General features: G+C 43.3%; 1 protein-coding gene across 3 annotated transcripts in view; it reads left to right on the top strand.

Moving 5' to 3' along the window:
• Window positions 1–16336, top strand: part of SPAG1 (sperm associated antigen 1) — a 74443-nt gene that overhangs the window by 7326 nt on the left and 50781 nt on the right. For all 3 annotated transcript variants that reach the window (XM_029063433.1, XM_039911820.1, XM_029063434.2), the window contains exons 2-7: window positions 6887–7037; window positions 10321–10480; window positions 11591–11710; window positions 13408–13478; window positions 14179–14291; window positions 16032–16137. In XM_029063433.1, coding sequence (XP_028919266.1) covers window positions 6898–7037; window positions 10321–10480; window positions 11591–11710; window positions 13408–13478; window positions 14179–14291; window positions 16032–16137 — 710 coding nt within the window. In that variant the 5' untranslated portion in view covers window positions 6887–6897. The remainder of the gene's footprint in view (window positions 1–6886; window positions 7038–10320; window positions 10481–11590; window positions 11711–13407; window positions 13479–14178; window positions 14292–16031; window positions 16138–16336) is intronic.

Genomic DNA, 16336 nt, shown 5'->3' on the forward strand with positions numbered 1-16336 from the left:
TCATCTGTAAAATGGGGGTTAAGACTGTGAGCCCCACGTGGGACAACCTGATTCCCCTATGTCTACCCCAGCGCTTAGAACAGTGCTCAGCACATAGTAAGCGCTTAACAAATACCAACATTATTATTATTATTCTCTGGGCCTCAGTTACCTCATCTGTAAAATGGGGATGAAGACTGTGAGCCCCACGTGGGACAACCCGATTCCCCTGTGTCTACCCCAGCACTTAGAACAGTGCTCTGCACATAGTAAGCGCTTAACAAATACCAACATTATTAAATAAGGAAACCAACAGGGTTCCCGGCAAAGGATTCAGTCAGATGGGTGGATCGTCTTCTAGAAGGCGTATGTCCCACTGAGCATGGGACAGGAGACATATTTGCAGCGATCCGATTTCTCAAAATCTTCATGTTTAATAATAATTGTGGCATTCGTTCAGCCCTAATTGTGTACCAGGGACTGTACTTAGCACAGGGGCAAATACAGGATAATCAGGGCTGGGCATAGGCCATTTCCCACACGAGCTCACAGGCTGAGGAGGGGAACAGGTAATAATAATAATAACAATGTTGGTATTTGTTAAGCGCTTACTAGGTGCAGAGCACTGTTCTAAGCGCTGGGGGAGATACAGGGTCATCAGGTTGTCCCATGTGAGGCTCCCAGTTAATCCCCATTTTACAAATGAGGTAACTGAGGCCCAGAGAAGCAAAGTGACTTGCCCACAGTCACACAGCTGACAAGTGGCAGAGCCGGCATTCGAACTCATGACCTCTGACTCCAAAGCCCGTGCTCTTTCCACTGAGCCACGATTCAATCCCCATTTTAAGGATGAGAAGCTGACTAGAAGTAGAAATAGTATTTTTAAGTGTTTACTGTTCTCAGAGCCCAATAATAATAATAATAATGGTATTTGTTAAGTGCTTACTATGTGCCAAGCACTGTTCTGAGCACTGGGGGGATACAAGGTTATCAGGTTATCCCATATGGGGCTCGCAGTCTTAATCCCCATTTTTCAGATGAGGTAACTGAGGCACAGAGAAATGAAGTGACTTGCCCAAAGTCCTACAGTTGACAGGTGGCAGAGCTGGGATTGGAACCCACGACCTCTGACTCCCAAGCCCGGGCTCTTTCCACTAAGCCACGCTGCCTCTGAGAGAGAACAGCCACATGTGTGGGAATTAGCTGTGGTCCCTATGAGCCCCCTGAGGAAGTCTAAGGAAAATGTTAAGATTCTTGCCCAGGTTTTATACAGGCAAGTGGCAGAGCCGGATTTGAATCCAAGCCCAACGATCTCAGGCCGGTACTCTTTCCACTAGACAACACTATTTTTCAGATTAACTAGGTATATTCACATCCCCTCCCTCCTCACTTCCGCCAAACTAATTCTCTTCCCCTCTTCAAAACCCTACTTAGAGCTCACCTCCTCCAAGAGGCCTTCCCACACTGAGCTCCCCTTTTCCCTCTGCTCCCTCTACCCCCCCCTCGCATCTCCTCAGCTAAGCCCTCTTTTCCCCCCTTGCCCTCTGCTCCTCCCCGTCTCCCTTCTCCTCCCCTCAGCACTGTGCTCCTCGGCTCAACTGTATATATTTTTATTACCCTATTTATTTTGTTAATGAGATGTACATCACCTTGATTCTATTTATTGGTATTGTTTTAATGAGATGTACATCCCCTTGATTCTATTTATTGCTATTGTTTTGTCCGTCTGTATCCCCCGATTAGACTGTAAGCCCGTCAATGGGCAGGGACTGTATCTGTTACCGATTTGTACATTCCAAGCGCTTAGTACAGTGTTCTGCACATAGTAAGCACTCAATAAATACTATTAAATGAATGAATGAATTCACATGCATGATAAAAAGAGGCACCAAACACATTGTCCCTTTTTTTTAATGGTATTTGTTAAGCACATACTGTGTGTCAGGCACTAAATTCTGGGGTAGATAATAATAATTGTGATATTTGTGAAGTGCTTACTGAATGCCAAAGCAGCGTGGCCCTATGGCTAGAAATGGGTCTGGGAGTCAGAAAGACCTGGGTTCTAATCCCTGCTCTGCCACTTGTCTGCTGTGTGACCCTGGGCAAGTCACTTCACTTCTCTGTACCTTGGCTGAAAAATGGGGATTCAATGACAAATCCTGTGTGGGACATGGCCTGTGTCCAACCTGGTTACTTTGTATTAGCCACAGCATTTAAAACAGTACCTGACACATAGTAAGTGCTTAACAAGTACTAAATACTATTGAATGAACAAATACCCTGAAAGAGGTGCTGAGGTAGATAGAAGGTAATCAAGTCCCACATGGGGCTCACAGCATAAGCAGGAGAGAAAACAAATATCGGATCCTCATTTTGCAGTGGAGGGAATTGAAGCAGGGAGAAGGGAAGAGACTCACCCAGGGTCAGGCAGCAGGTAAGCGATGGGACCAGGATTAGAACCTAGGTCCTCTGACTCCCAAGCCCATGCTCTTTCCCACTAAGCCAGGTTGGCTTCCCATTTTCTGCACCAGTTCCATGTCATCTACATCCCTCTATCCTCTGAGCTTTCCTGCCCACTTCCTCTATCCGCCCACTCTCCTGGCCTCTGCTGCTCCTCTACCCGCCCCTTCACCTCCCCTCAGCTAAGCCCTCTTTCCCCTCCTTCCCTCTGCTCCTCCCCCTCTCCCTTCCCCTCAGCACTGTGCTCATCCGCTCATTTGTATATATTTTTTATTACCCTATTTATTTTGTTAATGAGATGTGCATCACCTTGATCCTATTTATTGCTACTGTTTTAATGAGATGTACATCCCCTTGATTCTATTCATTGCTATTGTTTTTGGCTGTCTCCCCCGATTAGACTGTAAGCCCGTCAATGGGCAGGGACTATATCTGTTGCCCAATTGTCCATTCCAAGCGCTCAGTCCAGTGCTCTGCACATAGTAAGCCCTCAATAAATACCATTGAATGAATGAATAGCTTTACCTGGTAACAGAGTAAGGAAAGAAAGATAAATCGACTGTTCAGGTGACCACAGCAAAGCCAAATGCCTCTTTCCTAAAGTACCTTGACTGTCTGTCTCGCTTTCCTCTCCGCTAGCTCCCTCCTTTACTTTCTGAATCTCGATTTCAACCAGTTCCCTCTGCTAAAGTTACTCTCCCCGAAGTCTCCCCAGATTTCCTTGAGGCCAAACCCATTGGTCTTTTCTCTTGTTTCAAATCTTCTCGATCTTTGTGCTGCCTTAACTCCGAAGATTACCCTCTCCTCAGAATTCTTTCTGGCCTTGGTTTCACGGGTACAGTTTATTCTCTTTGGTTTTGTTGTCTGTCTCCCCCTTTTAGACTGTGAGCCCTTCACTGGACGGGGATTGTCTCTATCTGTTGCCGAATTGTACGTTCCAAGTGCTTAGTACGGTGCTGTGCACTCAGTAAGCGCTCAATAAATATGATTGAATTAATGAATGAATTGTGGTTCTCCTATCTCTCTGTCCCTTCCCTCCTTTGTCGGTTCCTCATCCTTTTCGATTTTGGGTGAAGATTCAGTTCTGAGTCCTTTTGCTGTTTTCATGGTAAACTTGTTCTCGCTAGTTTACTGCCTCTTTGCAAATGACTTCCAAATCTCTGTAGTCTACCTTGACCTCTCACTTTTTCTCCAGGCTCTTGAGCCTATCAAATCTGCATGTCCTTTTGCCATCTCTAGACTGTGAGCTTGTTGTAGGAAGGGACTGTGTCTGTTTGTTGTTATATCATACTCTCCTGAGCAAAGTGCTCAATAAATACAACTTAATGAGTTGAATGAATCTCAAAAACTGAACTCTTCATCTTCCCTCGTATACCCTCTTCTTTCACTGCCTTTTCCCACTATTGCTGTGTAACCTTGGAGTTATCTTTGACTTCTCTCTTTTATTCTTGCTCATGCTCTATATAAACACACCCATCCCCCCATCTTTCTTTTTCTAGGAACAGTCTCTAATTCTGTGCCTTTCTGAAGTTTCTGGGCGATTCCCTTCCTTTGAGTTTCATAACCTCAGCGTAGTACACGTAATGTATTGTATATGACTTGCGGGATGGAAAAGCCCCATTAGTATTTTGTGCGGGTCATTACTGGCTACCCTACTTGCAAGTGACTTTTGCACCTCCATGTCATTGCTCAGGTCATTCCCTTCCCCACTTGAACAAATTACGACTCCAATCCCTCTTTTTAAATCAGTAATAGTGGTTATATTAGTATTTATTGAACGTCCCCTTAGTGCAGTGCACTGTACTAGACCCTTGACAGGTAATAAAAATAATAATTATGGTACTTGTTAAGTGCTTACTATATGTTACACTGTTCTAAGCACTGGGGCCGTTAAAAATTAAGTTGGACAGAGTCCCTGTCCCACATAGGGCTCACGCTCTTAATCCTCACTTTACAGATGAGGTAACTGAAGCCCAGAGAGGTTAAGTGACCTGCCCAAGGTCACACAGCAGACCTGTGGCGGAGCTGGGATTAGAACCCAGGTCCTTCGGACACCCAGGCCGGTGCTCTATCCTCTAAACCGCGCTGCTTCCCAAAATGCAAAATAAAGAAGCCACCTGTTCCTCCAAGGACCTTACGCTAAACTTTATTCTTAGCTAAACTTTATTCTTAGCTAATTAGCTAGCTTAGTTAATAAGTTAATAAGTTATCTTAACTGTCCCAGATTAATATCCGTACCCCCTCCGCCTGATGAAACATCCCCTCTGATGGGTCATCGGCCGTGGGCGGCAGATTGGAGGGAGCCGGGAACCAAATGCTTGGCACATAGTAAGCGCTTAACAAATACCATCATTATTATCAAATAAGAAAGAGCCAAGAGCAGCAATCCCCAGCCGGACCTCGAGGAGGGCAGACTCCAAGGGAGTCATCCTGGCCTAAGCTCCCTCCTTTATTCGCCCCCTGCCTTGGCCATTCCCACCCACTTGGCATTTATACCAAGTAACGCTGTAATTGTAATTACAGTTATACCAAGTAATTGTAACTCTGCCCACCCCTCATCTCTGAAGGTCACTGAGGCTTCAGGCATTCACTTCTGATTGCCTCCTGTAGACTTTTTAAGGACTGTGCACAGCAGTCTTTCACCTCCTGTGTCTCCACTCCTGGAAAGGAAGAGTCCCAGTCCCTCATCTCAGGCCCGGGTTCCTCAGGAGGGGCTCTCTAATAATAATAATGATGATATTTGTTAAGGGCTTACTATGTGCCAAGCACTGTTCTAAGTAAGCCCTAGGGAAAATACAAGGTCATCAGGTTGTCCCATGTGGGGCTCACAGCCTCAATCCCCATTTTCCAGATGAGGTAACTGAGGCACAGAGAAGTGAGGTGGCTTGCCCAAGGTCACACAGCAGACGAGTGGCGGAGCCGGGATTAGAACCCATGACTTCTGACTCCCAATCCCGGGCTCTGGCCGCTAGGCCGTGCTGCCCCTCTGCCCCCCAGATGAGGTGGCTGAGTCACCGGCCCATTGATGAGGGGTGATGCTCTCCCCAGAGTCCAAGACTGGCCTATGAGAGCTTCTCCGGGTGATAGCAGAGGCTTTTGTGGGGGTTCGTATCTGATGTGGAGTGTTCATGGGGTCCACCTCCGGTCCATCTTCCCCTTTCCTGGAGAGACCATAAGCAGTACACATATACACCACCACTTATGCGCCCATCCTTTAGACCGTGAGCCCGTCATTGAGCAGGGATTGTCTCTATCTGTTGCCAAATTGTACATTCCAAGCACTTAGTACAGTGCTCTGCACAGAGTAAGCGCTCAAGAAATACTACTGAATGATTGAATCCTCCATGGGGACAGTCTACAGTATCTTGAATTGATGCACTGGATTATTATGGTATCCAATGGGCTTCCAATGGTATCCAGTGGTATCCAACTCTCCTGAGTTTCATGTACGATAGGGTGACTGTATCTGTTTATTGTTGTATTGTACGCTCCCAAGCATTTAGTACAGTGCTGAATCGCTCAATAAATATGATTGAATGAATGAATCAATTATAACGTGTTAAGGTATCAAAATGTTTCGGTCTCTCAGGGTTGTATGGATCGTATAATGTAGACATAATAAGAATAATGAGGATTATGATTATGACCTCTTTAGGCTCATGAGATGAAAACTACAATAATCCATCTCAGTAACCAATCAGTAGCAATTCCCTGAGTACCTGTTATATGCAGGGCACTGTACTAAGTACTTGGAATAATAATAATTAATAATTATGGTATTTGTTAAGCGCTTACTATGTGTCAAGCACTGTTCTAAGCTCCGGGGTAGATGGGTAGATACAAGATAATCAGGTTGTCCCACATGGGGCTCACAGTCTTAATCCCCATGTTACAGATGAGGAGCAGCGTGGCTCAGTGGAAAGAGCACGGGCTTTGGAGTCAGAGGTCATGGGTTCAAATCCCGGCTCAGCCACTTGTCAGCTGTGTGACTATGGGCAAGTCACTTAAGTTCTCTGTGCCTCAGTTCCCTCATCTGTAAAATGGGGATGAAGACTGTGAGCCCCACGTGGGACGACCTGATTCCCCTGTGTCTACCCCAGCGCTTAGAACAGTGCTCTGCACATAGTAAGCGCTTAACAAATACCAACATTATTATTATTATTATTAAGCGCTTAACAAATACCAACATTATTATTAACATTATTAGATGAGGTAACTGAGGCACAGAGAAGTTAAGTGACTTGCCCAAGGTCACACCGCAGACAAGTGGCGGAGCCGGGATTAGAACTCATGTCCTTTGACTCCCAGGCCCGTGATCTTGCCACTAAGCCACGCTGCTTCTTGGAAGAATACAAGAGAGGGAAAAGACATAATTCCTGCCGTCAGGGTTTACAATCTGGACATCCATCAGAGGAATAGAAACATTGTCAGTGTTTCTCACTATTAGATCTTTCAGTTATGACTGCAGAGAACACCTCTTCTCTCTGGGGCTATGGAACAACCAAAACCTTTAAAATTCCCATTGATCACCTGGACTTCAAATTCATTGAAAAATGTTCTGATGTCAAGCACTTAGAAAAGATTCTGCGGATACTCAGGTAATCATTTATTCGTTTTCAGGGGTGTATTTTTAGTTCACTGACCATTGATCTATTTCCACTGGGAAAGTTTTTAAAATATTTAGGTTGCTAAAGCTCTGTGGACATCTATCCATCAGTAAATGCACAGAAATTAGTACCGTGACATATAGGTTACTCAAATATGTAGCAATTTTGGGGCGCTGTTACCTAGGCTGATTCAGACTAGCTAAAAACTCTTAATTCTTTGATGCAGTAGGATCTCTGCATGGGTAGGTAGAGAGAAAGGAGGTAGGCCTGCTTAAGGTAGAGAAATGGGAATTGAGTTTTTGGGGGGTTTACTGTGAAAGCAGTCACTTTTCATTTGGTTCTCTGGTGGCATTTTAAATCCTGTGCGGAGAAAAAGGGCTGGGATACTGAAAGTTTGATTTTTTTTTTTCCCTTGTATTTCTGATCCTATTCTTAGGAGGATATGTGCTGAACTGGTCTGCTTCCTTCCATTTTAAGGGTGCCCTACGGCAGACCTGGAAAAACTTTTAATCTCCCTTGCCATGAAGACAAGAATCCTCACTTCGGTGCTCTTTTGGGTCCCTGGGAGAGTGAGAACCGGTGCTTCTTGGGAATTTTCCCAGCATCTGGGGGCTTCTTTAGGCTAGACTCCCGATCAAACCTCCGGAATAGATCTGGAATACTCCGTTTCATTGTCAAAGTGGTTCACTATCCATCAATAATATTTATTGAGTGTTCACTGGGGGGACTGCAGGGAATTATGCAGTTGGGACAATACAGTAGTAGTCATGATCCTTGTCCTCAAGAAATTTATCATCTATAATGTATAATTACATTTAGAGTATAATTATATTTATATATTATATTTATAATTTTTAATCAGAAGGCAGATACTAAAATTATTTACAAATAAGAGGGTGTATTCACGGGTGTATTTTTAGCTCACTGACCATTGATCTATTTCCATTGGGAAACTTTTTATATACAAAAGGTGTATAGTTATGACTTTGTTTAAGTATTAGGATGTGTATGATATGTACGTAAGTGCTGTGGGACGTTGTGAGTGGACAAGTGACCAGGTAGAAGTGCTTAAATGGCAGTTGTTAGTCAGTCAGTTGTATTTATTGAGCACTTACGGTGTGCCAAGCTCTGTACTGAGTGATTGGGAGAGTACGATATGACAGTATAAAGGACACATTCCCTGCCCGTAATGAGTTTACAGTCTAGAGGACGGTGAAGGATATAATCTGTGGAGATTAGAAATTAATTGGCAAGGGCCTCCTCAAGGTTTCCTGCAGTTCTCCATAGCTATCACTGCATTTGCAGACATTCTCCACCTCCTTCCCTTTGTCTATAACTCTCCACCCAGGAGAGACACGCTTTACAAAATTTCCTTTTCCGCAAGGGAAAAAAGGGGTGATTCTATTTCTTCAAGACGCTAGGGTCTAGCAGGATTCCTATCACCCCTCTTTCCATTGTGTTTTGGGAAAGTATCCAGTTTTTATTGGAAAAGGAAATTTTGATCTTATCAAAGTGACTTGTATTCATTCAATCGTATTAGCTGAGCGCTTACTTTCATTCAATAGTATTTATTGAGCGCTTACTATAGGCAGAGCACTGAACTAAGCTCTTGGAAAGAACAGTTCAGCAACAAGGAGAGATAATCCCCATCCACAATGGCTCACAGTCTAGAAGGGGGAAGACAGACATCAAAACAAGTTAACAGGCATCAGTAGCATCAATATAAACAAGTAGAATTATAAATATATATACACATCAGAACAAGTAAACAGGCATTAATATAAATAAATAGAATTATAGATATGTACATATAAACACAATATATATATATATACACATATACATATGTACATATGTATATATAGACCCTGGGCAAGTCACTTCACTTTTTTGGGCCTCAGTTACCTCATCTGCAAAATGGGAATTAAGATTGTGAGTCCTATGTGGAAGAGGGACTGTGTCCAATTGGATTATCATTTATTGGATTGATTTACTTATCTATTTATAGTAATGTCTGCCTCCCCCTCTAGACCGTGAGCTTGTTGTGTCTGTTGTTATATTGCACTCTGCCGAGGTGCTTTGCACCCAGTAAGCTCTCAATAAATACGATTGAATGAATGAGTGATCATCGCATATCTACCCCGGCACTTAGTATAGTGCCTGACCCATAGTAAGTACTTAACAAATGCCATAAAAAAATTGCCGTGACTAATAATAATGATATTAAGCCCTTACTGGGTGCCAGGCATTGTACTAAGCGCCAGGATGGATACAAGCCAATCGGGTTGGACACAGTGCCTGTCCCGTACAGGGCTCACAGTCTCAAGCCCCATTGTATAGATGAGGCAACTGAGGCACAGACAAGTGAAGTGACTTGCCCAAAGTCACACAGCAGAGAAGTGGTGGATCCAGGATTAGAAGTCATGCCACTGTTTTTATGAGATGTTCTTCCCGTCGACTCTATTTATCGCCATTGTTCTCGTCTGTCCGTCTCCCCCGATTAGACTGTAAGCCCGTCAAAGGGCAGGGACGGTCTCTATCTGTTGCCGATTTGTACATTCCAAGCGCTTAGTACAGTGCTCTGCACATAGTAAGTGCTCAATAAATACTATTTAATAATGAAAGTGCTGTGGGGCAGGAAGCGGGGGTAGAGAAAAGGGGTAATGGGGAGGGGGAACTGAGGAAAGGGGGGGCTTAGTCTGGGAAGGCCTCCTGGAGGAAGTGAGCCTGCAGTAGGGCTTTGAAGGGGGGAAGGGTGATGGGCGGATTTGAAAAGGGAAAGCGTTCCAGACCAGAGATAGGATGTGGTCCAGGGGTTGACAGTGGGACAGGTAAGAACGAGGCCCAGTGAGAAGGTTAGCACCAGAGGAGTGGAGTGTGTGGGCTGGGATGGAGCAGAAGAGAAGGGAGGTGAGGTAGGAGGCAAGGTGATGGAGAGGTTTGAAGCCAATAGTGAGGAGTTTTTGACATGCACCACTTTAACTTGTGAGGGAGTAGCTCACTCTTCCCTCCAAGGTTCAGGTGGATTGACCCAAATAACTATTCCTTTTCCATTTTCTTTCCAAAGTTTCCTGTATGTTCAGAAGTTCTTGATTGGTAGAGAATAGAGAGCGATGGAACAGGGAGGATGTGTGGAAGGGGAAAGGAGAGAGAAGTTCTATGCTTCTTTTTACTTTATTTGGTTTCTTTACCCATGAAGATAAGTTGGATATACGTGTAAAATAGGAGAGAAATTTATTCAATAAAAAGAGAGACTCTATCTTCGTTTTTCAAGGTCTGGTGAAGAAGGGCACTACCCTGAACTTACAGACTGTTGTGAAAAACGTATCGAAAGCTTAGCTCCGGAAAGTAGAGCTTTGCGAAAAGAGAAACCTGCAGCGACTGCATCAAGTTTCACAGCCGAAGAATGGGAAGAAATCAGTGGTGATATGAAGGTATACATGTCATTTCAGAGTTCAGTGAAAAAACGTTATTGATCTCCCCCAAGTTTTATCAGTGCTCCTTTTACTTATTGATGGCATCTAAGCTAAGAGGATACTCTATTTTTGTTTGAGCCCAACATTTTAGTAGCTCTGCTTCCTGCAGTAAAGATGGTGGGAAAAGGCTGTTTAATCTTGATTTTTCTGCTGTGACCATGAATAGGCAGAAGAGGCGTTATCCAGAGAACTTTCTCACAGTGTCTTCAGGCTCCACTTTTATCTGTTGCAAATAAAAAGGCTGAAGAAAGGAGAGCCAGCTGGGGTCCTTAAAGTCTATCTAAACATAAGCCTGAGTTAATAGAACTGATCACTGCCTTAAGACTTATATTTAGTGTGTATTTATGGAAAACTCTTCCTTCTGGCCTCCAAATTGATGCTTCTCTGAGGGAAAAATTGAATATGATGGTGGGAACTATAAGGTAAGTAGAGGGATCAGGTTTTCCATTGTCAGACCTCTAGGGTGTATAGCAGCTAAATGGAAGAAGGGGAAATTAAAATTGCCATTTTTCCTAACTTCCTAAACCTTCCAATTCAGTTACAGAGTTGGCTGAGGTGAGAAACTGTGCAGGAGATAATTACTTGTTTCTATCGATAGGTTACAAGGGTCAAGCAAAGTGAAGATGCTTGACTGCACTGGTTTCATTATTTATTATTCATTTTGCAACTTTGGGAAAAGTTGCAAAACGAAACAAAATCTCAGCGGGTTGACTAAGTTAATGCTATCCTGCCGAAAGCGCCAGAAGTGTCTGTGACAGGCTTCCTCTAGCTTTTCAGTCTCTATATGTTACATACAGCATATGCACTACCATGTACTTTTGATTACAGGTATGGAATAGAGGGGATCCATAGGTAATCCAAAACTCATAATTTAGATTTTACTTTCCACTTCCACCTACACCAAATCTCACAGAGTTTATAATGCAAGTGAACCTGTTTGTGGGTCAAATCATACACAGCATGAATGAGATATTGCAAAGGAAGCAAGAAACCAAAGTAATATATTCCTGGCAGTTAACTATTATTTTATTAATAATTTTAAGTTCGTTACATGCCTCTTTTTTTCAGAGCTGGGTGACAGAAATAAAAAAGGACGAAGAATCTCAAATACAACATCCTAAAACAGGAGCATTTCAGGAACTTTCAGACAATCTACCTCCAGTTCGTTGTCTTCAAATTATTGACGAGGTATTCCATTTAAAAATATATATCTGAACCAGAAATGGTCACGGTGAAGCTTTTCTAGCAGAGGATTTGAGGTGGTTCTTAGAAGTCCCTGGCTTTGTTGCTGCCAATTTCTCCTGCTTCTGATCCTATATGTCGTTGCATCAGAGGTTGGAGGAGTCAGGGAAGGAACTAACTGAGATGTTGGATCAGACGCGTCTAGTGGCTACAGTCACACAGTGGCCACCCTATTTGCATTCGGTGCCCATTCATTTTCTATTATGGTTTTTAACATCTTATTCAGTATTTCTGGTAGTAATCCCTCTAGACTGTAAGCTCTTTATGGGCAGGGAACGTGTCTGTTAATTCTTTTGTGTTGAACTCTCCCCAGCACTTAGAACAGTGCTCTGCACATAGCGCTCATTGATTGATTGATTGATAATCAGGATCCGTTGTTTATCGAGGGCTTATTGGTGCAGAGCATTGTACTAAGCACTTGTACAATGCAACTGAGTTGATTAGACATATTCCCTGCCCACAAGGAGTTTATAGTCTAGAGGGGGAGACAGACATTAAAATAAGTAAATAAATTACAGATATGGTACATCAGTTTTGCTGAATTGTACATTTCAAGTGCTCAGTACAGTGTTCTGCACATAGTAAGTGCTCAATAAATGCTATTGAGCGAATCAGTGCTGTGGGGTACAGGTGGGGTGACTATCAAGTGCTTAAAGGGTCCAGATCCAAGCGCATAGGGAACGCAGAGCTATGACAATATATCTGGGTGAATATGTGTATATGTAAGTACATGTACATGAGTGGTGAATGTGGTGGAAAGAGGTGAGCTCGTTGAGGGCAGGAATGTGTCTGTTGTTATATCATACTCTCCCAAGTGCTTAGTACAGTTCATTGTACACAGTAAGCGCTCAATAAATACGAATGAGTGAATGAATGAAGAAGTATAATAAATAACGATGATGCGTTGAGGATTTGAGTGCGTGTGTGTGCATGTGTCCTTGGGAGAAAAGGGGTAAGGTATGAACGGAGTGGAAATGAATGCAGTCTTCTGCTTCCCAGCTGTCACGACAATGCAATTCCCTTTTGTAATATCATCCCACAGCCCTCAGCCTTGTTCAGCTCCACCATCTTCTTGGCCCTTCCCCCTGCCCCTCTGTAGGATTCACCAAGGTCAGAACAGATAGAAGGATGAGGTCATGACATGTGTAGGTTTCTTGTGGGCAGGGAACATGTCTGCTAACTCTGTTGTCTTGTACTCTCCCAAGCACTTAGTACAGCACTCTGCACATAGCAAGCACGCAATAAAGACCAGTGATCGATCGATTGATTAAGATGGCCGTGGATAATCAAAGCTCTGCAGATGAAGTGAGCTACTCTTTGGAAATCATTTGGCAAGAGGCGTCTGGAAGTCAATGCAGAGTCTCCACCCATGGGGCTGAATGCACTTTTGTCCACCTGGGCAGGTGTTCTTCTTACGGGCAATAGAGCAGGCTTCCAGGTCCCTCCATCGGTGACTTTGTGGCACAGGTTCGCAATGATCAAATGCTTATCAGAACCATCCGATACGACTCTCGTATCCTGACAGATTTTTTTACTCCTACTCAAGGCTCCCCACGTTGATCACTAGGAGACCACCTTGAGAAAAACGAATTTCCTTTCTTTCCATCAGAACGTATTTTTAAGGGTTTTCATTCTGTTTTCAGGACAGAGATTTGAAAAGGAAGCCAACAAAGACGAAGAAAAAAGTACCACGGGATTACAAAGAATGGGACAAGTATGTTTAATAGTTCACAGCTGTTTATTTTATATAAATGTATGAAGAGCACTGAAATAACTGCTTTAATATCACTCATAAACCTAGGCATGGGCAGAAGGCATTTGTCAAGCTCAAGCCAATAATGACTAGTTTCTGCGGTCTTGTCTTTCATTATTCGATGGCTGATCTCAATCTACATAAGGCCTTAGTGGTTTAAAAACAAAACTATGTCATTCTCTTTCCTACACTGGCCAAAGTTACATATCCTAACCATTTCTTCCTAAAGCAATTACATTTGAGGTCATATTACCCTTCCCTCTTTTCAGTATATTTTGTTTAGGTCCTGGTTATTTCAGATGTCTCCACTAAATTATGAGCTATTTAAGGAAGGGGATGCTTCTTTATCAAAAACACACTCCTTGTACACCACTCCCAAGCCCCTAGTTCAGTACCATGCACTCAGCTGGGAACTCATTAAATTTTTGATGGTGATTTTTCCCAAGGGTCTGTAGCAATCATTAAGGTCTGTGTACTAAGGCATTTGATCCGATTTAGAAGGGTAAACCATATCGGGTGACAAAAACCAGATCTAGACACATTTAAAGTGTATTTTTATTTGAATGTTTACTTTTGAAGAAATAACAATAACAAAATTCCTTTTTTAAATCTTACAAAGTCTTAGTCTACTTTAGTAAACTATAATCGTTCTTTCTTTAAGATTTGATGTTGAAAAAGAATGTTTAAAAATTGATGAAGAGTATAAAGAAGAAACCAACAAACCAAACACCAGGCCGCATTTGCTTAAAATCGAGAAGAAAATAGACACGACAGGTAAATGGAATTCAGCAATGATCTGATTATGTACGCGCATCACTGGCGTACACAACACACACCCACCTATAAAATGTGGCTCTCAAGGTTGTCCGCTTGGTGATTGATTCCCAGATCACTGCCTGGCTGGTCTAAAGTTTAGATGGTCAAAAATACAAGGAAACTGATCTTCCCCAAGCTTCGGCTGTATTGCCATCTTCTTGGAGGACCAGTAGCAGTTCCCTCCGGGATTCCTGCTGCCTCCAAGGTCTAGCATCAGTCCACCTCACACATGGCAATTATCAGAAAGTGGAAGTGGGGGAAGAGTAATAATACTAATCGTAGGATTTTGAAGATGGTGGGGCGTGATGGTCTCGGTTGAAGGGGGAAGGAGTTTAGGCAGGAGGGAGAAGGTGAGCAAGGGGTCACCGGGGGGAGACGGGATTGGGGCACGGTAACTAGGTTGGCGTTGGAGGAGTGAGATGCTGCGGTCTTCATTTTAGTGGGAGAGGAGCCAAGTGAGGTAGCAGTGAGAGAGCTGATTGAGTACCCTAGGCTTACGGTAAAGAACCTCTGCTAGAATCGGAGATGGATGGGCAACCACCGGAGGCTTTTGAGGAATAGGGAGCAGTGGGCAGAATGATTTTTTAGAAAAATTGTCTGGGCAGCAGGGTGAAGTATGGCTTGGAAAAGAGAGAGGATGGAGGCGGGGAAGACAGGCAGGAGACTGGTGCAGTAGTCGCGGCGGGAGAGGACAAGTGCTCGGACCAGCGCGGTAGCGGTTTGGATGGAGAGGAAGGGATGGATTTTGAAGATCTTGGGAAGGTAGAATCCGCAGGATTTGGAGAACTGAATACCGGAGTTGAAGAAGAGAAATGAGTTAAGAAAAATGCCCAGGTTGTGGACCTGCGAGGCACCTTCGATTGTGATGTTTTCAACAGTGATGGGAAAGTTGGAAGAAGGAAAGGGCTTAGGAGGGGAGATGAGGAGTTTGCAGATGTTGGTTATGGGTTATACGCGAGGAGAACGAGAAAGCTTGTGACTTATCCAATATCCCGGGCAGTGGCTGAGCTTTGTAGAACCATTTTCCGAGAATTCCCACTGATAATTATTATTAAACTAAAAAATGTGGTAGTAAAGGTGCTTGGCTGAAAATGCACCCATTCAAAAAAAATCCCCATTGAATCTCTTTCATGACATTTCATTCTCCCCTCCCTCTCCTTTTTTTTCTTTTTTCCTTCTTTCAATTCCTCTTTGCCTTTCCTCTCCCCGCTCCTTCCTTATTCATCCATTCCATTCCTTGATGTTCTTGCTGGGTGCCTAACAAAAGCCTTGACTTTGCGGGCCAGAGTCCAGCTGGCCAGTGCTAAGGATAATGTTGGCAATCTTCAGGGGAGGGAATGTGTCTGTTTATTGTTGTACTGTACTCTCCCAAGTGCTTGGTACAGTGCTTTGCACCCAGGAAGCACTCAAGAAATATGACTGAATGAATTGATCTTGGCTAATGGGCTTCGGGTTGAGGAATGATCTGTGCTCTAGACTACCCTTCTTGAGCTCTTATCTCCTCCCCAGGGTCAAAGGAGATGCAGGTGGGATTTAAAATGAAGCAATTTATATTTTAGAGCCCTCTTAAAATGGGGGAACTTTGGAGATCTTTTTCATTCCACTCTTTTATATGTTCTTTCTACTTTTAAGTGAAAATTATTTTACCTATCCTAGTTTCTAGCCCCTTTTATACTCAGCAAAGAGGTTAATTTCTAGGTCTTACTAATAAAGAAAAGGATTTTCTTGCCACTCGTGAAAAAGAAAAAGGAAATGAAGCTTTCAGTTCAGGTGATTATGAAGAGGCTTTCACTTATTACACTAGGTGAGTTGATTTGAATTGTTATTCTTCATATGCTACAATTTTAACATGATGCTAATCTTTGCAAATCAGTCAGTAGAATTTGAGCATCTACTAAGTACTGAGCACTATACTAAGTGCATGGAAGAGTACAATGGAATGTCATGCCTCTGGCCTGGAATAATAATAACGGTATTTGTTAAGCACTTATGTTCCAAGCACT

This window comes from Ornithorhynchus anatinus, chromosome 4 (genome assembly GCF_004115215.2).
Source record: "Ornithorhynchus anatinus isolate Pmale09 chromosome 4, mOrnAna1.pri.v4, whole genome shotgun sequence".
In the NCBI taxonomy this organism is placed as follows: domain Eukaryota; kingdom Metazoa; phylum Chordata; class Mammalia; order Monotremata; family Ornithorhynchidae; genus Ornithorhynchus; species Ornithorhynchus anatinus.